This window comes from Ictalurus punctatus, chromosome 16 (genome assembly GCF_001660625.3).
Source record: "Ictalurus punctatus breed USDA103 chromosome 16, Coco_2.0, whole genome shotgun sequence".
Taxonomy (NCBI): domain Eukaryota; kingdom Metazoa; phylum Chordata; class Actinopteri; order Siluriformes; family Ictaluridae; genus Ictalurus; species Ictalurus punctatus.
This window is the reverse complement of record NC_030431.2, coordinates 10,781,827-10,809,465: the sequence shown is the minus strand read 5'-3', so window position 1 is coordinate 10,809,465 and position 27,639 is coordinate 10,781,827. Positions and strand designations below refer to the sequence as shown.

At 38.7% G+C, this 27,639-nt stretch overlaps 2 protein-coding genes across 7 annotated transcripts in view; both read left to right on the top strand.

Moving 5' to 3' along the window:
• The window catches only part of synj1 (synaptojanin 1), a 34,903-nt gene extending 11,683 nt beyond the window's left edge, over positions 1 to 23,220 (top strand). Inside the window, exons 7-31 of one of the 5 annotated variants that reach the window (XM_047160623.2) lie at positions 3,249 to 3,310; positions 3,975 to 4,071; positions 4,472 to 4,647; positions 4,818 to 4,899; positions 5,124 to 5,276; positions 6,530 to 6,695; positions 7,385 to 7,408; positions 8,710 to 8,901; positions 9,024 to 9,108; positions 9,624 to 9,764; positions 10,089 to 10,281; positions 10,421 to 10,579; positions 11,389 to 11,545; positions 11,653 to 11,770; positions 12,216 to 12,428; positions 12,659 to 12,737; positions 13,140 to 13,302; positions 13,403 to 13,588; positions 14,011 to 14,142; positions 15,558 to 15,596; positions 16,108 to 16,148; positions 16,277 to 16,466; positions 17,119 to 17,426; positions 19,087 to 19,107; positions 19,913 to 20,045. In XM_047160623.2, the coding sequence (XP_047016579.1) occupies positions 3,249 to 3,310; positions 3,975 to 4,071; positions 4,472 to 4,647; positions 4,818 to 4,899; positions 5,124 to 5,276; positions 6,530 to 6,695; positions 7,385 to 7,408; positions 8,710 to 8,901; positions 9,024 to 9,108; positions 9,624 to 9,764; positions 10,089 to 10,281; positions 10,421 to 10,579; positions 11,389 to 11,545; positions 11,653 to 11,770; positions 12,216 to 12,428; positions 12,659 to 12,737; positions 13,140 to 13,302; positions 13,403 to 13,588; positions 14,011 to 14,142; positions 15,558 to 15,596; positions 16,108 to 16,148; positions 16,277 to 16,466; positions 17,119 to 17,426; positions 19,087 to 19,104 (3,174 nt within the window). In that variant the 3' untranslated portion in view covers positions 19,105 to 19,107; positions 19,913 to 20,045. Of the gene's footprint in view, positions 1 to 3,248; positions 3,311 to 3,974; positions 4,072 to 4,471; positions 4,648 to 4,817; positions 4,900 to 5,123; positions 5,277 to 6,529; positions 6,696 to 7,384; positions 7,409 to 8,709; positions 8,902 to 9,023; positions 9,109 to 9,623; positions 9,765 to 10,088; positions 10,282 to 10,420; positions 10,580 to 11,388; positions 11,546 to 11,652; positions 11,771 to 12,215; positions 12,429 to 12,658; positions 12,738 to 13,139; positions 13,303 to 13,402; positions 13,589 to 14,010; positions 14,143 to 15,557; positions 15,597 to 16,107; positions 16,149 to 16,276; positions 16,467 to 17,118; positions 17,427 to 18,120; positions 18,902 to 19,086; positions 19,108 to 19,912 lie in introns of those variants that run through there. The other 4 variants (XM_053686922.1, XM_047160621.2, XM_053686923.1 and 1 more) reach the window with 4 other exon arrangements.
• A 618-nt stretch (positions 23,221 to 23,838) lies between these two features.
• On the top strand, positions 23,839 to 27,362 carry cfap298 (cilia and flagella associated protein 298). 2 transcript variants are annotated; one of them, XM_017489477.3, is made up of 8 exons: positions 23,839 to 23,884; positions 24,197 to 24,361; positions 24,705 to 24,872; positions 25,129 to 25,196; positions 25,284 to 25,442; positions 26,544 to 26,675; positions 26,844 to 26,939; positions 27,127 to 27,362. In XM_017489477.3, exons 2-8 carry the CDS (start codon positions 24,223 to 24,225, stop codon positions 27,235 to 27,237), a joined length of 873 nt encoding a protein of 290 aa, XP_017344966.1. In that variant the 5' UTR covers positions 23,839 to 23,884; positions 24,197 to 24,222; the 3' UTR covers positions 27,238 to 27,362. The 2 variants fall into 2 exon arrangements, with proteins under 2 accessions (XP_017344966.1, XP_017344967.1); XM_017489478.3 differs by having other exon boundaries at positions 23,846 to 23,888.
• The last annotated feature ends 277 nt before the right edge of the window (positions 27,363 to 27,639 follow it).

Genomic DNA, 27,639 nt, shown 5'->3' with positions numbered 1-27,639 from the left:
GGAGGTACTCAGAAGCCTCCGGAAAGCCAGGCTGATGGCCAACCCAAAGAAGTGCCATCTGGGGCTGACAAAGAGGTACCACATCCACCAGGGCCTGCTAAAAACCACAGGAGAAGTTGATAGCGGTGAAAGGGTATCCCCGACCCACGTAAAAAAAAAAAAAAAAAAAAACAGGTACGTGCCTTTTTGGGGCTGGCGGGATACTACAGGAAATTTGTCCCTATCTTCTCTCTAGCTTCTCCCCTCTCAGACCTCACCAAGAAGGGCCAACCGGACCGGGTACGATGGACCAAAGATGCAGAGCGAGCATTTCAGGCTCTCAAGCAGGCCCTCAACAGCTCGCCCATTCTCTGGAACCCCGACTTCTTCCTTCCATTCGTTATCCCATACGGATGCATCCGATACAGGTCTGGGAGCCATCCTGTCCCAAACCTTTCACGGGGAAGAGCACCTCGTCCATTACATCAGCAGAAAGCTCACCCCTGATGAGCAGTGGGCTATCGAGGAGCTCGGATATTACCTGGCCGGATGCCACTTCACTCTGGTCACTATGGCCTGGGAAAAAGACATGAATGCCAGGTTAACGCGATGGTTCCTCTCTCTACAGGACTTCTCGTTCCAGGTCCAGCACTGAGCGGGAACCTCCACACCTTCACTCCTCCACTTGATTCTAAATAAAAGAGCACCTTATTTTCCCCCACCACCGCCTTCAGTGTGTGTGTTGAGCCTGTTGCAGCCTACAGTGGCCACAGCAACTTATATTTTTTCTTATGGTATTTATTTTGCTTTTGCTGTGTCTCTTATTGTTTGAATGAAAAGTGAATCATTGTTTACAGTCATTCTCTTGAAGGCTGCCAATAATTCCAAAGCTGACTGTAAGTCAGCCTGATAGTGGACATAACCATGTTCTGTGTTATTATTTGAGTGTTAAGTCTGTTACATTATGCCAAAATATGTTTGGACTATGGCATGTCACTCAGGACTGTGTGGCAGTGTATATTGTGTGGAACAGTGCTTTATGTCAGGAAAAAAAACCCAACCCCTAAACTCAAATGGTGTTAGGAATTTTTGTCCTGGAGGTAATTTCTGTGGCCAGAGTTTAGTTGTTAGGATTGTTTAGGGAATGTGTAATGTGGTATCATTAGGTTGTTTACAGTAGCAGAGAGGAACCAGTGAGGACAGTGTGCAGCAGGATGTGAACTGTGTCGTGATCAATCTCTCCCTCTCATGCATTCACTCGTACACACACACACAGAGAAACAGTTCCTCCTCCACAGTGAGGACAAGTACAAGACTCAATTTCAGCTATTGGTTGTTGAAACCTGTGTGATGTTTACACCATATTTCACAGCTATTCATCATCTTAGAACTTGACATGGTCTCAGGACCATGTCCTAAAATAAATTCCACAGAGCCTATCACTGTTTATTTAGTAGACATTATTTAAATATTTTATCTATTGTTTTGCTTATTATCTACATTTTGTCTATTTATTAAAACTATAGTTTTTTTTGTTCCTGAACTTTCCACTGACGGAACACGTTAGATTCACATTAACATTATTTATACGCCTACTTGTTTGAGTTATTGAGGGACAAGTCAAATAGGGTAATAACTATAAGAACTCATACACTAACTTTGATTACGGTGGGTTATGATTTCCACCACTGTAACTAAATTTACAAAAATCAGATACTACTTTGAGAACCACTAGTTTTATCCACTTGTAGAGTTTAATTTCTGAGGGGAAACAAATAAACAACACACTTTTTCAACCTGCAAATTATTACTTGTCAGTCCGTACAGGATCTCACTACTTTTTTTGTGGGAAAAATACTTGAATTGGCGAAATTGCAATTGCACAAAATTGTTTTGCACGGTCACGGTTGTTTGCACGGTTTGTTGGTAAATGAGACCTTTCAGCTGTACTCATGTGCAATGCACATGACTCAAAGAGGGCTTTGGCTGAATGAGGCTTGCAATTACGTCAAATGATCTTGGCCCAAATCTGCGGAAAATTTTGTCTAGATTAAGAATTATTATTTGCAACTTTACACTGTATACAGTCCCCTCTGGAACTATTGGAATGGCAAGACTGATTTATTTATTTATTTATTGCTTCATTCGATTCATTTGGGTTTGAGATCAAAAGATGAACATGACGAGAGTTTAGAATTTCAGCTCCTGGTATTTTATATGTAGATGTGTTAAACAACATTGGCAAAAATTTTGGAACATATAACTGACAGGTGTGTCCTTGTTATATTTATTGCTTAATCAATAAATAGCTCTGAACATCTCCTTTTGGTTTTAGCCTCCAGTTTCACCTGTGAAGAGTGAATTTGTTGTTTAAAAAGGATGAGCCAACATGAAGATCAGAGAGCTATCTGTGGGAGAAAAGCATGCCTTTTTGAAGCTGAGAAAAGAGGGAAATATAAATCATTTATTCTCGCGTAGCTTTAGATAGGAAAGTATTAATCTCATAATGAGTGCTGGCCTGTTGTGATGTATTTCATGTTGTGAATGTTGATTGAGCAATGAATGATTGGGTTATTTTGATCGACATGAGACAGATTTTACATTGAACTTGGGACAAATCGTCGAGAAGAAAATTGGTCACTGAGAGGGTGTCACCAATGTTCAGCCCTCTAAATCTGATACTATATCTAAAGGCCGGGTTTACAGTGATGTATTTGTTTATTAGTTATGCTGTTATGCAGTCAATGTTAGGCTGTTCACCGGCCATAGTAACAGTAGCAGAGTTGGTGTTTCATGAAGGTTCTCAGGTAGCTTTTACCATGTGACCAAATGTCACAATGGTTTAGTTTACGAAATGCAGTAGATTTAAGACTCAAAACAGTCATTAGATGCAGGGATCTGTTTTTAAAGAAAATGTTTTGTTTTGGTTGTGGGATCATTATTTCACTGAAGCATTTTTGGGAAGAGAAGCAGTTCTGACTGTTCTAAATGGGAAATCAAATTAAGGGTTGCTGTGTGTATAGTGGTGTACATTATATGTGCTTTGTCTCTTTTGGCATTTTAAGGCTGACACACAGCAAGCTGGTGAAATGGTGAATGCGTGTCTTTTCCACAGAGGCAAATATGGCCAGCCGACACTGGCTTTGTATAATTTTGAATCAACTTTCTTTTGTTCATGTCTTTCTACTCTTCTTTTACTGTCTTTTCATCTTCCTTATTAATATGTTATATGTGATATGTCGCTGTCTTTGCTTCCTCCATATATAAAGGTTGGTTCCCACCGCGTCAAGCTGTCCCGTGGTTTTGAGGCCAACGCACCGGCTTTTGAGAGGTAATTAACACATGCTGCGGCTCCTGCTGGAACACTGCAGCAGTCATGCGATGACATCATTGTGCTATCAGTGTCAAATGAGGAAAAACGTCCTTCAGGATTTTCCACCAATAAGGGGAAACATAATTTTGGACCGTTACTTGTGTTTAGTGAATTGAGTAATGTTGAGAAATATTTTATTCAGACAGTCTAGATCTAATCTATTTAGAGAAGACCAAAATCTATATTTCTCTAATTTTAGCACACTGCATATGTATGTTTTACCTATATGCTTATAGTCTTATCTATATGCTTCATTCCTTTATAAGTTCCATAATCATGTAAGTTTTCTTATTTAATTGCTATTCTGAATCATTTTGGTTTGGAAAAGAATACTCTTCATTTTCTTTTCTTTCCTTATCCTTCCTAACTTATCTGCGATATCACTGAGTTTTATTACCTCATCTATTTTTGGAGTGTTGAACAAGATACTCATCATTCCCACTATTTCGTAATTATATAATTTCATTGAAATAAATGTTTCTTCATCATGCCCCATATAACAAAGTTTTAGAGTGTTAATTTGTCATTATATGTTCTGCTTATGCTGTTTTTATTACTAGACTGTCCCTAATTCTACATGATGTAAATGTTGAATTGTTTCTTGTCATCTCCATCGTTGCAGGCATTTTACAGCTCTGAGGAGGCTCTATGGTAAGCAGTTGATCATTAACCTGTTGGGTACGAAAGAGGGGGAGCACATGCTCAGCAAAGCATTCCAGGTTAGTTATTGCTTTTCCTGAATTACTCTCCTGATATTGTTATTAAATTCTTTTTTCACTTTATTTACATAGCACTTTTAGCAATGGACATTATCAAATGCAGCTTTATCTGGATGTAGAATCTACTGTGTGTGAAATGTGGAAATCTGGATGTAGAATCTACTAATTATATTAGAATTATTCATATTTTCTTTTATTGTTTATGTATTTACATTTAATCTAGTCCAATCTGTAAAATAAACTAGCATTCAATCATGTATGTTCTATTTGTAGTTAAGGTTCTTGATGTTGCTTTTTTGGTTTGTTTTTGTTTTTTTCTCTCTGAACTTGTTTTAGTTTGGGGTTTTGAGTCTTATTTGTGTATGTTTTGGATCACACATGTCCATTTGGTTTCATACAGAGTCACCTGAAAGCATCAGAGCATACAAACTCTGTGAAGATGGTCAACTTTGACTACCACCAAATGGTGAAGGGAGGGAAGACAGAGAAACTCTCGACTGTGCTGAAACCACAGATCAGCAAGTTCCTGGACGATTGTGGCTTCTTCTGTTACTCTGCTGAGACTGGAATTGAAAAGTAGGTTTCTATGCTTTAAAGGGTTTTCATACACTGTTTAATCAGCTTTTATACAAGAATTCTCTGATTTTTATGTTTTCTCTCAGATGCGCTTTGGAATTACAGTTTGGCAAAAAATATCTTCAGCTGTGCAAAATATTTAAAAACAAATTTGTCACTTTTCTCTCTAGATGTCAGACTGGGACTCTTCGGGTCAACTGTTTGGACTGCCTGGACAGGACAAATAGTGTCCAGGCCTTCTTTGCACTTGAGGTTTGTTAATATAGCAACGAATCTACACCACCACTCCTTGCCTTAAATTAAGAATATCCCTGGCTTATCTGTGATGTGGAAATGTCAAAGCTGTGAACTTGCTGGTTAGTCTTAATATGAACGTAACAGACTTATTATTATTTTAAAAATATATATTTATTTACATTTTTTTATTATTATTATTTTTTTTTTTACATTTAAATTTTTTCCTCTCTTTTGCTTAGATGTTGCGCAAGCAGTTGGAAGCTATGGGTCTTACAGAGAAGCCCCAGCTGGTGGCACGCTTTCAGGAGGTCTTCCGCACCATGTGGTCAGTCAATGGAGACTCAGTCAGCAAAATCTATGCTGGCACAGGTGCTCTAGATGGCAAGGCTAAGGTACACACCTTTCAGAGGAATACATTAAACTGGGACATTTGTGAAAGCAAAATACTGGGCAATATAAAATTTTCTTCGAATTAAAAGACACGGACTTTCCACTCACGTTCGTTGTACAGGCAAATTGGACGCACCAATAAGTTTTACTGAAAGGCTCTGATATAAGCTTCAAACATGTCCTCTTTTACACCACTGTGGACCTTTTGTCTGTCTCTTAACTCTTGTATGTGTGCTATTGTTCTCTGCTTCCCTCTGGAAACTTATCTACCTGCCTGGTAAGTTTACAAGCCAGCCATGCAGGCCTATGTCCTTCTACTGTGTCTTTGTGTCTGTATTTTTGAGTGTCTAGACTTGTATTTACAAAGACTCTTACCTTAATACTAAGACATTTTGTGTGTCCCTTCGGTATGTTTTATGAATGAATGTTGACAGGGATTTTCCTGAGATGGTAGCAGTGCTACTAACTGTGCTGTAAACTAAAAACCAAAAGAAAACCCTCTATTTGACATGATAATTTTTTATTATGACATTGTGCAATAGTTTTTTTTTCTTCCATTTTTGAGTTTGTGACGTTCGTGCCAATCACTGTCCACATTCAGTTATCAAAAATGCCGTCATTAGTAGCAATGATCGCATTGTTAATGGCAGTGATGAGGGCATTTATTGTTTAATGTAAAATGCATTGCATAACTGCAATTTTCAGTACATGTGGCAGGGAGTTGTCTAAACTTTGATCTCTAGCTGTACTGCATTATTTTGTAGCTGAGGTGATCACCCATACAACTCCATAATCATTAAAATACTCCTGTAATCCACACAATAACTTTTTAGAGCTTGCTGTCGTTAAATATAACAAATACGTAAACTTTTTTTTCACAGGTTTTTTGCTTTTATTGCTTAATGACTCCTAGACTGTAAAAGTCTTAATTTTAGGATTAACATGCCCGTATTTGTAATAATTTCCTTGGACGGTTAGGAGCTACTTTTTGCAGTATTACTCGTGATGGTGTGTAGAAAAGAGAAGAGGATCAAGTCAGAGACAGATAAAACACTTCTAGTCAGACTGTCTGATGACGTTTTCACCTCAGTAAAGAGTCAGTTGTTCTTGTGTATTTCACCCGTGCACTCAGTTTACTGCTTTAAATTTCTGCCTTCATAATATTTTACATGGATCTATGCTATATGTCTTTTTCACATGAGCCAATTGCTTATGAAGGGGTTTTCTGTGTGTCTGTCGTTGTGGTGGTGTGCAGGCTGGAAAGCTGAAAGATGGAGCACGCTCAGTCACCAGGACCATCCAGAACAACTTCTTTGACAGTTCAAAGCAAGAAGCTATTGATATTCTGAGGTTGGGCAGTACTCTAAACAGTGACCTGGCTGATAAAGCTAGAGCTCTCCTCACCACCAGCAGCCTGTATGGTATGTAAACGGCACTTTAACAGTGATGCAGTTGATAATTTTTTTTTTTCCTTCCATTTTAATTAACCAGTAGGGCATGGCAGTGTCATGTGTATTTTATTTTCTTTCAACAAGGTTTCCTGACAACTACTATGTGGTGTAAATATTAAAACCACACCTTTCTCAGTTCTGCTTTCTCAGTAACTTGACAATCTGAGTTTTTCTTATTGTTAATGTATTAATACTGTTTATAACTGATATAATCTAAGTGATAACAGGAACTAACTTGTCTCCTAGACTGCTGATTGCTGTGGTATAAGAGGAATAAAACATTTCAGGACGTGCTGCTATTAAAAAATAATCAACTGCAAGTTGGTATTATATCATACCTCTATGGCGTTGGTTACTTTTCATACTGCAACACGTCATGCCGTGTCCATATTGTAAATGATATGTAGCTCTAGCTTAAGTGGTTAATAACAATAACCTGTTTAGGGAAGTACTGCTTCATGATGTCTTGCTAATCTTTCTCCTTCAGCTGCCCAGGGTGTGTTTAAGATTAGAACTGAAGCACTGTGCTAATATTGTTATCTACCTTGCTGGCTAACTGCTAACTGTGCTGCTTATGTCCCTTTCTCTCTCTCTCTCTCTCTCTCTCTCTCTCTCTCTCTCTCTCTCTCTCTCTCTCTCCTTACTGCTTACATGGTTAGTCTCTGAGCCCATTTTACAATCAGGTATGGTATGCATAGCTATAACTGTCAGTGATTACTCATTTTATGAGTTTCATTGCTTTTGTGTTTGTTTTGGCATGCCAGATTAACTGCTTGCCTTATTTAAGTTAGTGGCGCTTTTATTTTGAACATCTTTTCAGTGCTGCTGTTTGGCATTGTCTCATGATACCTTATGCAGGATATGTGCAAAATGTCTGGTGAAGTGTAAAGAAGCAGTATAATTAATGAAACATAAAAATTACAGCAATTTGGGACATGCAAAAACAGTGTTAGTTAGGAGACCTTGTCTTATCCTACCCTATATCTGGGAAAATGGCTGAGAGTATTCAGGTTATTTGAATTAGGATAGCTAAAATAACCCGAATACTCTCAGCCATTTAGGATAGCTAAAATAACCCAAATATTCTCAGCCATCCTAATGCTACTGTTTATTTATATATATAAAGCAATTTCACATGAGCAAGAGTGCAGTCATACTAACTATATTTAGTATATTTATTTAGTATAACCAATATTCAGTATAACCGCATGATTGCAAATGCGATATTGCTTTTATAAAAGAGTTCTAGAAACAAGAAATTACTCAAGTAACTGACATTTCGGACACAATATAGCTAAACATTCTGTTTATTTTTGCTTGGCTAGTGGAAATACAGTGCCCTCCACTAAACTTTTGTTTAAAAAAAAAAAAAATACTCTGCTCTCATGGATTTCGAACAATTACAAAAACAACACAGGTTTATCCGTCTGTCCGTTCGTCCGTCTATCTATCTATCTATCTATCTATCTATCTATCTATCTATTTGTTAAATATAGGTGTGCACCAAACTATTGTCACCCCTATGAATTCATAAATATATTTGAATTATATTCCCAGTCATATTTTATTAAATTAAGAATTAAACCCTGATTAGACAACTCCTCCTAGACCATGACACGTGTGTTATAATAGTACAGAGACACTGATATTCTTCAGACATTTAATAGATAGCAAAACAGTTAGTTAGCAGATTAACGCAAACCTACATTATAAACAGTTGCATTTCTGTTTCCCAGACTGTTGCACATATCTGCAAATATACAAATCATATAAAAACAATGTGAAACATTATTCCATTTTTTGCAGCCATTCGAAAACTTTCTCATATCCTCCCCTTTTTTTTTCCACTTAGAAGTGTATGTTTACTAACCATATTTTACCCATTAATTTCATGTAATTTGTCTGATGTTTGAGATTCAGTGGCTGCCATAAGAGGCTTATTAGAGTTTATTTACTGACTTTGCTGATCTTTTTTGGCTTTTAGCATCTCCCAGAGTGTTGCTGGGCATGTGTCAGAACCACCACAAATACACACGGCCTAAAAAGATCCGTGTGTGTGTGGGGACGTGGAATGTCAATGGGGGAAAGCAGTTTCGTAGCATTGCGTTTCGGAATCAGACCCTCAGTGACTGGCTGCTAGACGCACCAAAAAAAGCAGGCCACCCTGAGTTTCAAGGTGAGTAGCTACTTGAAAGATGCTTATTTCTTTATTATTAACTAATAATTTATGAATACTAATCGTACATGTTGACACTGTGTACTGTGATGAATATAAAGAGTGATTGCTTTATATTTCAGACAGCAGACCCCAGCCTGCAGACATCTTTGCCATTGGCTTTGAGGAAATGGTGGAACTGAATGCTGGTAACATAGTCAGTGCAAGGTGCAAAAACCCACAATCTCTTCATTTTAAAAACTGGGCATTTTAAAAATTGTGGAAAGTACCTCAACAGCTATTACATTAAGATGAATCTGTCATGCTTAATAATTCATAATACAAAAAAAAAAAAAAAAAACTTTTAAAAACAGGCACCATTTTGCCTTTTGCCAATTATCACCTTCATCTTCCTACTCATTCCATCAACATCTTTGGCAAGACACCAATTTAAAGAGATACTCTACCTTAAAATAATTCAGTCAATAGTTAGAAAATTGTTGTTTTCTTGACTGTGCCCTGTGCATTTTAATAAAATTGTTGTACTTCATGTTTGCAATTCTGGGGTTGCTTCACATCAAATACTCCTGGAGTGCAGAGACATCAGTTTTACTAAAACGGATCTGAGAAATCACCACAGTCTTTACCATTGTATAAAGGTCTAGTAATATTTCTAAAGTAAAGGTCAAGTATGCTGACATTTTGCTACAAATATTGCTACATATGATTCTTTTTCTGTACAGCACCACCAATCAGAAGCTGTGGGCAGCAGAGCTGCAAAAGAGCATCTCACGGGATCATAAGTATGTGCTGCTGGCCTCAGAGCAACTGGTGGGAGTCTGCCTCTTCATTTTCATTCGGCCCCAGCATGCTGCGTTCATCAGGTATACTCAGTCGGGCATTACTTAGGTTCGTTATTTTATTATAGACTGCAACTTTCTGGAAGGTCATGTTGCCAGAATTTTCAAATCTATGCCAAAGGCACTGAACACTGGCTTATTTTGGCCTAAAACCATACTCCTTTAATTTGTCAGCTGCGCACTGTATATCACCATTATATAGAGATATTTAAAGGGTTGTCAGTCTTTTCTTGGTTCTAGATTCTCTCAGTGGTCGCCATCTTAGCATGAGTTGTTGATTGTTGATGGGCAGCACAGAAGAAACGATGCAATTCTCTATTAATAGGAATTCTTCTCCATTTTGAACAGAGATGTTGCTGTAGATACAGTCAAGACTGGAATGGGTGGTGCCACGGGTAACAAAGGAGGTGTGGCTATCCGCATGCTCTTCCACACCACCAGTATCTGCTTTGTGTGCTCGCATTTCGCCGCAGGCCAGTCACAGGTCAAGGAGCGAAATGACGACTACAATGAGATCACTCGCAGGCTATCATTCCCTATGGTAACTATTACTTTATTGTGCTAATAGCATAAAGGCAAGAAGATAAACCACATTTCGATGAAAAACATTGAACATTAGATTGCCACAGTTTATCCAAAACACACACATACTTTTCTTATTTTTTTGTCTTTGTGCGCAGGGCCGTCTGCTCTACTCCCACGATTATGTGTTCTGGTGTGGGGACTTCAACTATCGCATCAACCTGCCAAATGAGGAGGTAAAAGAGCTGATCAGGCAGCAGAACTGGGATGCACTCATAACTGGGGACCAGCTTGTTGAACAGAAGAATGCAGGCCAGGTAACAAAGAATGCATGTATTACAGTACATCATATGGTACATTCGCAATAAAATATACTGTTTATAAACATATATGTGTGTGTGTGTGTGTGTGTGTGTGTGTGTGTGTGTGTGTGTGTGTGTGTGTGTGTACACGTACAGTTGTGCTAATAAATTTACATACCCCTTGCAGAATCTGCAAAATGTTAATAATTTTAAAAAAAAATAAGAGATCATTAAAATTGCATTTTGTTTTTTTTATTTAGTTCTGCCCTGAATAAACTAGTTCACATAACAGATGTTTACATATAGTTTAAAAGACACAATAATAACTGAATTTACACAAATGAAACAGTTAATAAGTTTACCCTTGATTCTTAATACTGTGTTGTTACCTGGATGATCAACAACTGTTGTTATGTTGTTATGATAGTTGTTTTTGTTTGTCCTGAGCAGTTAAACTGCCCACTGTTCTTCAGAAAAATCCTCCAGGTCCTACACATTCTTTTTCTGAAGAACAGTGGGCAGTTTAACTGCTCAAGACAAACAAGGGACTCATGAACAACTATCACAAAACAAAAAAACAGTCGTGGATCATCCAGGCAATACCACACAGTATTAAGAATCAAGGGTGTGTGTGTGTGTGTGTGTGTGTGTGTGTGTGTGTGTGATATATATGTATGGGCCCTGAAGCTGCCGCAACCCTGACCAGCATAAATTGGTTTCTGTTTACTGAAGATGAATCTTTTAAAACTGTATGAACAAATGATGAATGACGAATAAATCAACTAGACAAAGATCTCTAAAGTCCATTTTCTTCTTTATTACAGGTATTCAGGGGCTTTATTGAAGGAAAGTTGGATTTTGCTCCTACCTACAAATATGACCTCTTTTCTGATGACTATGACACGAGTGAGAAATGCCGCACACCCGCATGGACCGACCGTGTGCTCTGGAAGAGGAGAAAGTGGGACTTTCAGAAAACTGGTAGGATGGGATGCCGTTTATATTTTAGCTTCTTGCCCTTGTATTTTCAGGTTGAAGCAGTCCAAACTCATATGTGTGTGTGTGTGTGTGTGTGTGTGTGTGTGTAGCTGAGGAGTTGGATCTGAATGTAGTAGGAGCTCCAGTAGTTGAGGAAGATCAGCACCCGTGGAGCCCTGGTGAGCTAAAGTACTACAGCAGAGCTGAGCTCAAGACCTCAGACCACAGGTACAGAAAACACCAAACCCCTTATATTTATGTGTAAAACTGTATGAGGCACCAAATGCCTTATGTCAAGGATTCTAAATGTTATTTAAAGCATTAACAATGTTTTGGGGGGTTTTGTGCATGTGTGTATTAAAAATATATCCATGCGTATTCTTAGCATATGCTACACTGGTGCTTTTTATTCTGTGGATATATAATGTAATTTAATATGCTTTTTTCATTCATTGTTTACTATTTACCTAAACGTCTGTTAAAACCATTTAGAAAGATTCAATCCTTACATGTTTTTGAGTGTGGAAAAGAATAAATGACAGTGGGTACATTTTGCTGAATCTGTTCTCTGATACTGTCGAAAATGGTTTCCAAGATTAAGTTTAATCTGTGTCTAGAAAAGCATTCGTAAGTGATTTTTAGTGTTGGTCTATATTGTGTCCGTCTCTTCCAGGCCGGTGGTGGCCATCATCGATGTGGATATTCTCGAAGTGGATCCAGAAGCGCGTCATCAGGTGTACAAAGACGTGATCGCCCTGCAAGGTCCACCTGACGGCACTGTCTTAGTCTCTCTGTGCACTTCAGGGCCTGATGACTACTTCGATGATGCTCTGATAGATGAACTGCTGGACAAGTTTGCTAACTTTGGCGAGGTCATTCTGATCAGGTAAAGGTTTTGTTAAGGTGTGATTCTAGCTAATAATATTATGGTACTTGTGATATGCTTCTGAGCAAGGTATTTACTGCCAGTTTTTTTGTTTTGTTTTGTTTTTTAAGAAACTTGTTAATCTATAATAAGTATTTTGGCGATTATTATAAAGTGGAATTCTTACTTAGTAAATGGAGCCATAATCCTCTTTTTCATGAAGCCTTATTTTCTTTCATTTCTAAAAACAGGTTTGTAGAGGAAAAGATGTGGGTGACATTTTTGGAAGGGTACTCTGCACTGGCTGCACTTTCACTGAGTGCCTCCACTGTAAGTAACAGGATTTTAATTGTGTAGTTGAATCTACAGTTGCTATTTGGGAAATTGTAATTGCAATGACACTCAACGTTTCTGAGTTTAATACCTTAAAAACAAAATGTGAAACTGGGGGAAGTAGAACCACAAAGCACTGAACGATATAGACAGATTATCATACAGTAAGAACCATCAACTCGCTGCAGAGCAATTAAAATGAAATGTGATTTGTTATGCTACTGTGATTGCAGTCTTCATTGAAAATAATTTTCTGATTTAAAAAAACAAAATTTTTTTTTATATTATATGCACTGCACATTTCAGCATTGTAGGTATTCGGTGCAACAGTATCACAGACTAGGAATTGTTTACCAAGACAGATTTACTTATATATAACCTTTCTCACTGTTTATTGAGGTTTTGGGGAAAACCATAGACATCCGTCTGAAGAGCAGCGGCTGGATCAAGAGTCTGGAAGAGGAGATGAGTGTGGAGAGGATCTGTGGCAGCATCCCCACTTCCGCCAGCTCCACACTGCTCGCCGAGGACAACGACATGGGAGACGAGTTTGACATGGAGGGTATGTCGGGTTATGATCACGGCTTTTTATAAAACCATAAAGCCAGAAGCAGTGGGTTTAAGTAATCCGAAATCATCTTTGACCCTGATGTGTTTTGAAGGCGATGTGGATGAGGAGGTGGAGAATATTCTTCCTCAGCACCTGCAGCCTGGGGCTGGTGTGGATGTGGGTATTTCCCCAGCACCCTCTCCCCGCTCCAGCCCGTGCCCCTCGCCAACTCACGGAGAGCCCGCAGCCCCCTGCAGGCCAAGCAGAGCTCCACCACGCACAGCCGGACCCCCACAAGGTAGAAACCCTGTGCTGAATTGCTGCTCACATTTTCCCTATACATTTACTTTGTTTATATTTTATGATGAAATATGCAGAACTAAAAGGGTAATGAATTTAAGATGTTTTTTTTTTTTAAATTGCATTTAATTATTGCATTTCCACTGACATAATTGATTTATTTTCTTCGAAATCTTGTGATCAGTGTTTTTTTATTTGATTTTTTCACTGTGGCTGAAAGGTGGTCTCAGTCTGATCACATGTAGGAGGGAACAGGCAGGTAAAGAGTGAAGCTGTTAGAGGTGCCACAGATATGTTGAATATGTGTTTATTGTGTCTATTTCGTGCTGCGTGTTACGCCAAAGCTGATGAATGTATGTATGTAATATATTAATTATGATCCCAATATTGATGGTGGTTATGATTAACTTTTTCTTTTAGTTACTCCTTTGGATTATCAGGTGCTAGGAGCTTCTGCATCACAGGGACTGGAACCAAAACGCCCACCTCCCCCACGACCCAATGCTCCCCCTGCCAGACCGGCACCTCCACAGCGCCCACCACCTCCCTCAGGTAAAGCAAGCTGACCTAACTTATTTTTTTAAGAATATAAATATTACATCTTTCATTCTCTAGCACAATCTTTGGTCTAATGTAAGTAGCTTGTGTTTGTGGAGTGTTACTACAAAGGAATTATCAGATAATATGGATTGTTTTTTGTATTAACTGGGTAAATGTGCACTTGTTGGTCTCTGTTATCAAATTCCCTTTGTATTATTACCATTTTGGAACTATTCAGTTTCTGGCTGTTTTTTTTTTCTTCTTTGTTTGTTTGAAGAGAATCTAAACCTACTTGATTTGAGTGATAACGAAGGTAATTACAAGAAAAAAAATTTAGTTATCTTTTATATAGCTCCTCTCTATTCATTGACTTTTGTGTGTTATTAACACACTAGAAATGAAGAGTTCATGCACTCTTGGCTAGAATTAGCCTAGGTTTTATACAACAAATGTTATCTTTTTGTATTTCGAGATCAGTTATGTTTGTGCATGACCTCTCAGTTCTGTTGTGAGTGCTTAGATCTTAGATGAGGTGTGATGTAGCAATAGATATCTGCTTCAGACAAAAAAAAATTCAATCAGACATACATGGATACTAACATTGTAATCCATCTGTAGCACTATCTATGTAGTGCTAAAAAGATCCATATCTGTATTTAAACCCAAAGTGGTCTAAACGGGAAGCATTTTTCCCCCACTTAATTACTAATTAATTAAGTATGAACCCTACCACTATTGTCCTGTGAACAGTGGAAGACACTTTCAGCATTGTGTGAGATCTGGCTCTGACAGTTCCTCAACATCAGCGACATCACTGGAGTTCACAACTGGTTTCAAGTAGAAATGTGCATACAGTAGGGCTTTTGTTTTTTTGTTTTTTTTTAAATCCTGCTCATGCAGTTAGTTTGCACCTGCCTGTGATATTGTCTAATTCATTTAATTGTTTCTAGTTCCTAAACGATTAACAAACTCAATTTAAACCGCTACAACCCTGACCAGGCAGTTACTAAAGATGCTGTAATTGCATCGAGCAGCACCACACTTTCATGTTCTATGTGGTCTTTGTCTAGGAGCTTCATATATGACCACTCGCTTGCACTCACATGAAAAGTATACGTTTTGACTTTTTTTCTGTGTACAGTACTATCCTCGTCTCAACCAGATACCCTGTGAACCTTAAAAAAAAAAAAAAAAAACACGAATAGTGCACCTCCTATGTCTACCTGTGTTTGTTTGTATCTGTTTATTCCAAATAATGTATTCATATATAGGGTAGTTTCTCAGGAAGAGCCATTATATAGATTTTAATTATTGTAAATATGTGCAGTTTGTATACATAGTATTATAAATGTATAACATTTAAGAATTTGATGGATACACTGAAAATGAGACTAATAGTAGATCACTTACTCCTCCATGCTGCGAAGGACAAAAAAGCCCTGCTTTACCCAGATCAGATGTTGCTGGTAAGTACGCACACAGAGATTAAATGTATAAATTTGACTACATTCAGTGAAAGCATTCAGATCTCAATGCCATGATCAATGACTAGTCCTCCAAGGCACTGGAATGGAGAGAGTTTTTGGGAAGTTAGCCAGTCTTCACCTGTTGGTCATTTAAGTTGCGTGGGAAAGGGAGTATGCTCTTGCATGTGAGAATAGTACAGGGATTTGGCCAGAGAGCTGGGCCTGGCAGCACTGTTTGACCCCCTGTTGACCAGGAAGAGGTGAGTCAGGGAGGAAAGGTGGAGGGTGGAGGAGATTGCTGTGGGATGAGAGCACTGCAGCAATTTCTGCATACAAAAAAAACTTTCAAACAGGTCAGAATTTTTTTTTTTTGAAGGAACAGGGTTAGATAGCAGGAGGGTGCTGAAGCTAAATCCGCAGATGGTATTAGCAGTGTAATGAAAAAAATGTTTTGTTTTGAGGATGACCGACGGCACTTTTAAGTGTAAGAATGATTCCTGCTGTTTTTCAGGACGAGGCCAGTCTACTGGAGCCCCAAGCGGTTCAAGACCGGTGGGTAGACATTGAAGAAGACTATATAAAAGAACTTACTGATGATCTAGAAATTGAGAAGTTTTAGCCAGACCAGATGTATCCACCTCAATAAAATCAGTCTAAAGTCATGAAAAATATTATTTCAGAACATCCCTGCTAGGGCAGGTGTTATCAGTGTGCCACCACAAGCCAGACCCCCACCTCCTGCCCACCCCGGAGCTCCAAGACCCATAGCTGAGGTTCACCCAGGAGCCCCCCGAACTACTCCAGATAACCACCCTGGAGCCCCGAGACCTGTCCCAGATGCACCAAAAAAACCAGCAGAACTCCCTCTGGGTAAGTGAACAATCGCAGCACACAAAAAAAGGCTACTAAACTGCAAAATATTGCAGATTTGAGATAAAAAATATTGCTATCTTTTTATTCAGATTAATATTCTGACCACTCTGTTGTTAAACCTGCTGCTTCTAGCTATAAACTGCTTCTAAATTAAAATATCACCTCTCGTTTAAGGATCTAGAGTTCCCTCATGCCTGTCTTGCCTATAGTTAGTTATAAATAATGCTTCTAGATTGGCACTCAAAAAAGAAAGAAAGAAAGACAATATTTCTCTTTACTTGATTCCAGTTTACTTTATATTTTCAGATTTTTATTGGCACTGCTTAATATTTATAGTGTTTTTAGTCCTCATTGCATCACTTAGCTCATTACGTTTTAGGTTCTACAACTACCTGTCCATTTTGCAGTCCAGTTAAAGTTTAAGGGTGATTGGTACGTTCTCTGTTGCTGGCAAAAGAACTTTTTAATTAGGTCTTTCCCTGTTATTGAAGCTTTGTATTCCTGTCTTAAGACCCATCTTTGTCTTTAGCCTACAAGTCTTTACTTTATAAGTGTATCACTTGTTCATGAAAATGAAGGGGGGGGGACCTTCCTTCAGGATATCCATTGTAGTGAGACTGACGGGCCTGTTTTCTTTTATGTCCTACAGCACCTCCTCCCTCATTGCCTGGCCCTATGAGGCCTCAGATGGTGTCTCCAATGCAGCCTCAGTCCACGTCCCCCATTCGGCCACCTATACAGTCCCAGCTGCCCCCGCCCATGGTACCTACGCTTCCCGCACCTATGGTGCCAACAATGGCAACCCCTCTCCAGCCTCAGTCCACTGCGACAAGCACCGGAGCAGCTATGCCACCTCAGCCTGGCCTGGCATCACCCAAACCACCGCCCCGTAGCCGCTCCTCACATGCCCTGCCACCAGAGGCTTCTCCTGCTCCTGCTCCTGCTCCTGAGGCTCAGGTCAGTCTTGTCCTTTATATAATGCAATTCACATGGCTGTCATATGTCATAATAAAAGACTAGTAGTCGCAGGGGTGCAAATCTCTATACAACATCTAAGCTGTTTGTTAGCGTAAATGGTGTGATGTGTGTTTGACTCTCAGCTGTGTGTGTGAGGTAAACAGTGAGGATCCACCGAACTGCAGTTTGTCAAGAATGTGCTATATCTATTATTAGAGGTGATTATCAGTATAAATGAAAATTCATCTTCTTAATGAAGCATGAACATGAACAAGCAATGTTATGAAAACATAACATGAACGCACAGATGCTTATATGCACATTTGTAGTGTCTTGTTGATTTTATAATGAATAAAAAATAGATTTTATAAAGTCCAATTAAATGTACTATTAATTAGTTAATTAGATGGTAGAGTAAGATTACCCGAGAGAAGTTCAGCCATAGTTAGTCAAATCTGACTCACGGAAAAGAGACGGAATTCCCACCATCACTGGTGGGAGTTTTCAAGTGTTTCCATTTGTGCATCATCAGCTGGCTGCTATGAAATAGCATGCACTGCGTTGTACAGACCTTTTACATTTCTAAATGAAACCGCCACAGTCTTTTATATTTTGCTGTTTTTGTTTTGTTTTTTGGACTCCTCTCTCTCAAAGTTCATACATTCATCTTCACTAACTACATTATCCTGGTTAGGGTTGCAGTGAATCTGGAGCCTATCCTGGGAACACACTCCAGGTGGGAATAAACCCTGGAGGGTTCTTCAGTCCATCGCAGGACAACATGCGCACAACACATTCACACACTCATTCACAACTAGCATAGTCAGTCCAGTTTATTGGACTGGGAATGGGAGGAAACTGAGAATCCTGAGGATACACAGATACACAGATACAGGTGTGCAGGCAACCAATCAGAAATCTAGATCACAGAAGAAAGATGAAAAAGCACACAGCTTTTTCTAAAAAAGAAAAGAGCATGGTTTGCTCACATTTTTAAGGGTCGCAAATTCATGTTAAATTTAACAGACATTTAAAAGACTTTTTTACTTTTCTTTTTTTTTTTTGCCTTGCTATTATCTAATCAAGGACCCTATATGTTACAAGTGAAATCAGCTGGTGTGTTTTTTTTTCCATTAAAAAGAAAAAGGACTGTATTAACAGTGTTTAAGTGAATCACTTATGTGAGAACTGCCAGAAAACAGTTTTGGGCACAGCCCTATATGTTACAAAAGAAGCAGCGATGGCTGTGTTTTAGTGCATTACTTCCTGCAAGAGGTTTATGCATTCTTTCATTAAAACGCAGTAATGTCGTCGGTTAAGTGAACATGTCATCTGTAAATTCATGTTGATCATGCTGCTCTTTGCTTATGTTGACAGTAAACTTGTAGCTTCATGTCATTTTTATATGAATGAAACTAATGCATTTTTACATGTTTAATCAAATAGAATAAAAACACAAATTATTCAACACCTTATGATACTGATAGGCCTTCAGTACTGAGGCTGTTTTGGGCACTGGGACATTTTTATCCAAATATTCTGTTGTTCCCCAGCTTTTCTTATCTCTTACCCTTACTGTTTCTGTGATTCTCTGATTTCCTGCTTTTGTTGATGGGTGTGTGTGTGTGTGTGTGTCTTTATCTTTCTCTCCCTCAAGCAGGAGCAATCCTCAGGTTGAAAGGTATTTAATACTAGTTCTGGCCTCACAGCATTGCACATTGTGCTCACAGAACCATAGTCCTCTCTCCCAGTGTATACTCATATGTTGTAGTGACCTCCATGTTGTAGTTGTTTCTCCCCATTTTTTCATGTTTCAGTTTTTGTCAATTCCATTTCTAGGTGGTTTATTATTTTTGGTAGTATGTATGTGTTTGGGGAAAAAAACTTAACTTGAACCTTTTTGCAATGTGCAACTACAAAATTGTTATTAGTATTACCAGTTCAATAGGTAAACAATGAGTTTTACAAATGGTTCTACTGTTGGTCTACTGATCAGAAGGTTGCGAGTTCAAATCCCAGCACTGCCAAGCTGCCACTGTTGGGCCCTTGAGCATGGCCCTTAACTGTGAACTGCTCAGTTGTATAAAATTAGAAATGTAAGTCGCTCGGATAAGGGCTTCTGCCAAATACCATAAATGTAAATGGTTCAAGGAAAGTTTTAGTCTTTTGTCACCAGATTTTGTCTGTCAATGGTTTCAGTTGTCATTCTGAGCATCTTCTCAGTGAAACTTATTTATCTATTACACCAACGTAATCCATAAATCATAGTGTATATGAAGCTCTACTTTTTATTAAACAAAAGGAAAGTCTCGCAGACTAATCACATTCATGTGTTTAATGTAACTGTAATATAGGTGTATTGCTTATATTTACATCAATACTTTAGTCAGGTATGTTCATTTTGAGGCTTTTGCATTAACTAAGCCTATATTTTCCTGCTGAAAGTCAGTCTTGATTGGTTCTGTTGGTGTGTGTTTTCTCTCCAGATGAATGGAACAAATGGAATCCAAAGAGAAGCACAATTTACAATCGGCCCCTTTGACCCACTCACCTCTGACGTGTTCTCCTCCACTTCCTGGTTAAACAGCCAATCCCTGTCTAGTAGTTCTTCACTTTACAGCTCCTTCCACTCATCCACCAGTTCACGGTCTCTGAATTCCACTCCAGTTCCTCGGTTTCCCCAGTCTAACCCAAAGCTGACCCTCGACCCCACGCCAGCTTTGCTGGCCCCGCCCCCTCCTTTCCGCAGCCGCTCACAGGAAACCCTCCCAGTCTCCTCAAACCCCTTTTTGACTGGTATCCTATCTAGACCCAACAGCACCAACCCATTTACTGGCACCATGCCAGCATCACAGCATCGCTCACTCACACCCGACTTTGACGCCAAGCCAAGCCTCTACAGAGCCACATCCGACCTCAGTCACAGCTCAACTCTGCCTTCCTCCTTCTCCAGACCAACTCCAGCAGCTTTAGCTCCACCTCCACCTAAAGTCCAGCAGTGGGTGACCTTTGATGATGATTCAGACTTTCAAAGGTCAGGAAAAGCTCCAGCATCAACTGCAATGACGAAACCTCCACTGCTTCCTTTGTCCGCTAGCACTACATTCCAGCAGCCGCAAAGCAGCTCCTCCACCTCTGGGTTTGACTTTAACAGTAACTGGGCCTCCCTTTCCACACCCGTTTTGCCAACACTGCCTCCTCCTGTGCCAGGCAGGACTAACGCTAACGCAACCCCAAGAAACCCCCTGATCCCAGAGTTCATGGAAAGATAATATATATTGTAATGTTCTACTGATGTTGAGGTGTGTGGGGGGGACTGGAGAAATTCTTTATTTATGTTTGTGGTTAGTATACAAGTGTGCTGTTCAAGTCATGTCTCTCTGAAACTGATAAATCAGTCACTCAACCCAGAACCGGCCTAGATTAAATATGACGGTTCTGGTGTTTCTATCTGTACACGTATTTAGAAATCCATGTACACACACAACTGTGTGATAAATTCTGTGCAATACTTAATTTTTCTTCAGTGACATGCTTATCAAATATAATTGCTTTTATGCATTTTTTTTTTTTTTTTTTTTTTTTTACCGCTGTTTGGTTGTGCAGCATTTAAAGTGATTGTAAACTGCAAACCAATGTCTCTCTTGAATGCACAGTGTGTCATGTAGATTCTTGGATGGAGAGAGCTATTAGACCTTCTAATATGGCCTCTGGAATTTTAGTTTTAAAAAAACTAGCCACAGCACATAGTGACTCTGTAACCGCTTGCTATGATTTCTTTCTCATTATGAATGTATGTTCAGTCTGTTTAATGTTTAATGTCTGTATTTTTCCCCAAAATGGTGGAAAAGTCTGGCATATCTTTCATTACTGTGTAATCATTCCTCTAATTACACAGAGTCAATTTTCCTGTATTCTTATATCTCTAGACCATCATGCTCAAGTATATAAGTTGTGGATATGTGTATTAAGTAGCCTTCAGCGTGGTTTAAACAATGTACAGTAGTCTAAAATCTGTGTATATATATTATATATTCGCTTGTAATATGTACCTGCCATACTGGTATTGCACTGAAATGCTCTTATCCTTTAGGTCTTTAAATGTACTTTGAGTTATGTGTTTTCAGGTTTGAGAAAGCATATCTGTTTCCTGGCATGAGTGCTGTTTCCCCTCCCGACTGCCCTCAACCAAGTGTGTGTACCCTTGCTTCTGTTTCACATAATCCAAAGCGTTCAACAAAACCGCTGTGCATTTAACGAATGTGCTTATTTTAGTGAGTTCTGGTGTTAGTCTATGATGCCAAGATGTGCGACCCTGACCATAACAGAAAGCTGTGTGTACTTAATCTCACAGTTTTTGGTTCACAGTGAGTTGGTACTTCACTTTAATTTCACTGGGAATGTGGTTCTTTCTGTTCTTTGTGTGAGGAAATAATTTGCTGTGTCTTGGTGAGTGCTCTCTGTCTGCATATATGCACTGTGTACGTCTGTGCTGATGGGGTGAGGTTTTTTGTTGTTACCTAGCAGTTTGACTTTGTGTGCATCCACTCTCCTGGTTCAGAATGAATCAAACAGAGCCTTTAAGCATGTTAAAACACGCACAGTAGGAAAATATCAGTTACATGTTCTTTTTCTGATTACCTTATTGATACCCAGTTTTTTCAGGTACCTCCACTGTGCAAATCGTGTCATTGCCAGTTCTGAAGTCATATTACTTTCTGTGCATTCCATACTGTATTGCTGTTTTGATCTGGTGATTTGCTCTTGATATTTTCTTGTCATTTTGGGGATTCATATCTTTTGCTTGTGCAGTGTTTTGTTACATCGCATTAGTAGTGTTAGTACTGCTCTATTGCAGTATTCACATTTGAGTCGTTCTTGAGTTACACAGCTGCATATCTGAATACTTTTAATTTGTGGTTTTTAAACACATTTAAATCCTCTTAAGAGGGCATTCTGTGGAGGAAAAAACAGTGGCAGTCTGGCAGGGGACAAAGGGTACGGAAGACAAGTGAGCCACCTCATTTTGTAGGGAGTGTCTTTTTTTTCTCTCTCTCTTCTTTTTTTTTTTTTTTTATTTTTTTATTTATTTTATTTTTTTTTTGACAGTTTCAGTTTTGTGTGAAAAAACTGAGCGTGTGTGTGAAATGTCATGACATGCCATTTCCTTTCAGTATGATCCTGTACACATGTTGTCCATTGCATATGGGCATATGGAGGGCTTGCTTATTGACCAGACATAAAGTCATGTAGGTACAGCAGGTAGGTTACAGAAACTGTACCTTTAAAGCAGATGTTGTTTGCACACTTTACTCCCTACACTATTTTTTTTTTAAAGAAAAAAAGGATGTAGCAATTGTAAAATTTGAAAATTTCCCTTGAGGCTACTTAAGAAAAAGGGGATGCCCATCCTAAATCCTAACCTGCTCTAAAATATGACTGAATGGGAAATTTTTCGTTTTGTTTTATTTCAGCTGTTGGAAATAATATAACCACTGGAAAATAATAGCATTACATGTACTGTTCAGTTGTATTCAGCTAATAATCAAATCAAATCAAGTCATGCAAATATTTAACTAACTCATTTTGTGATGTTGACGTTTGTAACTTTAGCTCAGTGGTAGAGATCCTTGTGTTGTTAACCGTAACTATAGGTATACACAAACCATGACTGCAGTTTAGTATTCTTAGTATTCAACCTGTGATTTAAGTTCATATCAAATTGCACAATTGTATGGAGTAATTGATGTTGTACGTATGCAATAATAAATGTAAATGTATTAATGTAAATGCATTAATAGTCTTTGAGATTTTATTCAGTACAAAATGGTATTGTGTGTGACGTCTGGAAGAGATTCTCACAGTTTCTAGATCTACGGTTCTCAAAGTGGGGTTCGGAGACCCCCAGGGTTGATGATGAAAGGCCAATGGGTTATTGATTTCTAAAAATTTACTCATTCATCTAAAATTACAGAGATGGAAATCACAACCCACAATTATCAAACTGGTTATATTTATGATTGATTTACTTCATAGTTTTTAGCCTGTTTGACTGGTCACTTGAATTGAATGTGAGTTTAATCCAAACCTCCAAAACTTAGAAGCAAGTAGGCCTTGATCTTAAATCTTTTTTTTTTTAATAAAATGTAAAAATCGTGTTATATAAGTGGGGAAATTCAGGAATAAAAACTCCATGACTGCAATAAATAAAATAATATTGTACACAATTCAACAATGAGACTAATATTTGAATATAAATGTTCTTTAAATAAATAAGTGAGGTCCGTGAAATAGTTTTACCCTTAAAGGTGGTAAACAGTTTGAGAACGCATGCTCTAAATGCTCTGTATATACGGTATATGATTTTCTGAGCGCGTATATACCACAACATACGGCCGTCGACGTTACTATGGCGTCGCACTAACCGAAAGCAGTGTGTGTGGAGACTAGAAGAATTTGTAAGTATGTTAGTGTGCGTGTTGTATATTTATTTATTTATTTATTTATTTTTAATGTAGCAATTTCTTAAAATACAAATAAAAGTTTATATAGGTTATATTCATACATATTTTCACATCTTCATGAATTGTGTCATGCTCTTGTTAGCAGTGCTAAACTAGCATAGTTAAAGAACTTTCTAGCACCAGGACCCAAGTGTTGTAGGTACCATGGCAACGAAATCAAACAGACGTCGCGCACTGCAATACTAGCTAGTTTTGTTCCACTTCTTGACTATTTAGAGAGTCCACAGTAAATCTGCCGATTTGCAGTCTTTTCCAGATTCAAATTAGCAGCTATGGTCCAGCTTCACGTTAAACGCGGAGATGAGAGCCAGTTTCTTTTCAACACCACGGTGGATATTTCCATTGAGACGCTCATTCAGCAGGTCACTCAGGTCTACAATGGCAGGCTGAAGGTGGACCGGATTTGCTCTGGTAAGTCTACACTGTTCCATGCAATTATATTGATTATATGTGATTACAATAAAGAATTATATGTAAATGTGTATACATTTCTCTTACTGTTGACTACTCTTGACCAGTGATTTTCAGTCCTGGTCCTATCGCCCCCGTGTATCTTGTTGTTGTCATTGCTCTAACACACACTATACTACTTCTTTGCTAGTGAACAGACCCTTCCTAGCTGACGCTAAAATGTGTAGTGCACAGGGACTCTGTGACCAGGATTGGAAATAACCGATTTCGAGCATTACAAAAATCTAGCCATATAGGGGTGAGATAAACGTGGTGAATCTATACTCCGTGTGTGTCTCTCCAGAGATTCCTGAACTTGCAGATCACGGTATCACACTTCCTCCCAACATGCAAGGCCTGACGGACGACCAGATCACAGACCTGATGTTAAGGGATGAATGGGAAGACAAGTGCATCCCCAGCGGTGGGGCAGACTTCAAAAAAGATGAAATTGGATGCAGGAACGGGCACGGTAAACACTCTGTGCTCCTTTGATAAGTCTTTTTTGCATTCAAATTTATTGCATTTGGCAGACGCCCTTATCCAGAGCAATTTACATTTATCTCATTTACACAATTGAGTGTCAAGGGCACAGCAGTGGCAGATTGGTGGGGCTGGGATTTGAACCCATGACCTTCTGATCAGAAGTCCAACATCTTAACCCCTTAAGCTACCCCTGCACCTTAAATCCAACAGCTGAAATGAATTTCTCTTTTCTCTCGCTCCAGCACCCAATGAAAAAATGAAGAATATTTTGAAGAAGACTATGGAAGAAGCCAAAGCGTTGATCTCGAAAGTAAGTTTCGGTCTAAACTTAATGCTTTCAAAGCTTGCAAAGGTTATATGCTGGGTCTGTACTATTTTGATTTTATTTTACTTCAAGAAACAAGTGCAGGCGAACGTGTGCGTTACCATGGATATGGTAAACGAAGCTCTGGACCAGTTGCGAGGAGCAGTGATGATCGTTTACCCAATGGGCCTGCCGCCTCATGAGCCCATCAGAATGGAGTTGGAAAATCAAGAAGATATTGCAGGAACACAGGTTGTTTGACACATGTTTGAATTTGGATTTTTTTTAAGCCACCCCAGTGTTTGCTTACCAATCCTGAATTGATCTTATTTTTATTTTTAATTAGGTGGCAGAAAACATGCAACATTTTTACACAAAATTTTACAGCTCTTTTGACAGGATCCATTTTCTTTGTCATGTGCAAAGTCAATATTTACAGTGCTGTGAAAAAGTATTCACCCTGATTTCTTCTGTTTTTGTGTATTTCTCATACTAATTTTTTTCAGAAATTAAAACAAAATCCAAGATAAAACAAAGGCAACCTGAGTAAACACAAAATTCATTTTACACATATACAGTTATTTATTGAAGCAAAAAAGTTATCCAATAACAACTGGACCTGTGTAAAAATATAGGTATTTGACCCTGTAGTTACTAATTCCCCAAATCTATCAAACTGCATTCATAATGGGGTTCAGCTGGACTAGATGCAACCAGGCCAGGTCTGAATTTTGCCAAAACGCACCTTGATGATCCACTGACCTTTTGGGAGAATGTTCTGTAGATTGAGGAGTCGAAAGCGGGGAATTGTTTGGATGACAGGGGTCCCGTTACATCCCATTACAAACACAGAATTCCACAAAAAGAACATCATACCTATGGACAAGCATGGTGGTGGAAGTGTGATGATGTGGGGATGCTTTGCTGCTTAAGGGCCTGGGCAACTTGAATTAATTGAGGGAAACATGAATTCTGCTCTCTACCAGAAAATCCTAAAGGAGAACGTTTTTATACTTAAAAAATAACTGTATCGTGTGTACTCAGGTTGCCTTTGTCTTTTGCTGTCTTTTGTTTGAAAATCTAAACCTATATAGGATGAGACAAAAACAGAAGAAATCAGTAGTTTTTCACCGTAACTGTAGTAATGTGTAATGTATTTCCTTCATTCATGTGTGAAACATTACATTAGTAATGTGCAGTTTGTAACTATATGCAGTTTGGAGTTTTGATTACAGTGACTGTGCTTATGAACAAAATAATTTGGTGATTGTTTGACTTGATTATATGTGGAATTTCCCTGATCTAATAAAAATGAATGAAAAACTCAACTGTAACATGATGTGTGTCCTGTAGGCTTCTCTACAGGTGATACCAGAGAAAGAAGCTCAGCTGTGGTGGGCAGTGAAAGAGTTGCATCGGGACAAAAAACTACAAGATTACATTGGAAAAAATGACAAAACAAAGATTATTGTGAAGATCCAGAAGGTGAGCACTTACCGTATGTCTGCGTAGGCCAGGTCACTCTGTATGTTAACTTCTCCTTCTGGCTGTTGATTTTATTTCATGTAGTAATTTCACATATAATTGCGTTTACTACGTGAATGTGTACATTTGACCAGAAAGCCTCATAATTAATGTTGCCCTTTACTTCAGAGAGGCCAGGGGGCGCCAGCACGGGAGCCTCTGGTCAGTGAGGAGGCGCACAAGCAGATGATGATGCACTGTTACAGGAGGCAGGAGGAACTCAAGGTAAGGCTCTTGTATCATTTTGTTCTGTTTTCTGTTGTTGTGGGAACAGTGTGCTGGAAATGGTTTATGTTCAGTCTGATTGGGATTTTTTTTTTAAATCACACCTCCATAATCCCATTCTGACATAAAGGTGTCATCTTCTTTCTTATTTGATTGAGCACTGTTCTGATTTTTTCTTTCTTTGCAGAAGCTGGATGAAGCAGATGATGATACTTATTTGCAGTCAGAGTGGTCAGACCGGCAGGCTTTAAAGAGACAACTTCAAGGACTTACAAATATCAAATGGGGCCCAAGATAAATGGATCTTACTGACTTTATCTTAGAGACGGTTTTTGCGCAAATTGATGCCTTTTCGGCCTACCTGTAGCGGATAAAATATAGAATCTTCCAAATCTTTTAAATAAATTAATGAGTTTGTAAACACAGCTTGTGATGACTAACGGTCATTAAATGTAAATTGCCAAGTACTGATACTAATTGAACATCTCTGAGCTCCTCAATCAAGAACACAGAGAAAGAGGATGCTACACCTTTCCTGTCTTTGTCTGTGATCCTTCCACTGACTTCACTGAAAGCTGGTGCTGTTTACAGGCAGGAAGTTGCATCATAGGCTTCGGGGATACAGAGGTCATCCAAGGAGTGTAAGAAAAAGATAACGACTTCAGCCCCTTTCAGCTAAAGGGTTATAATAAAGGGCTAT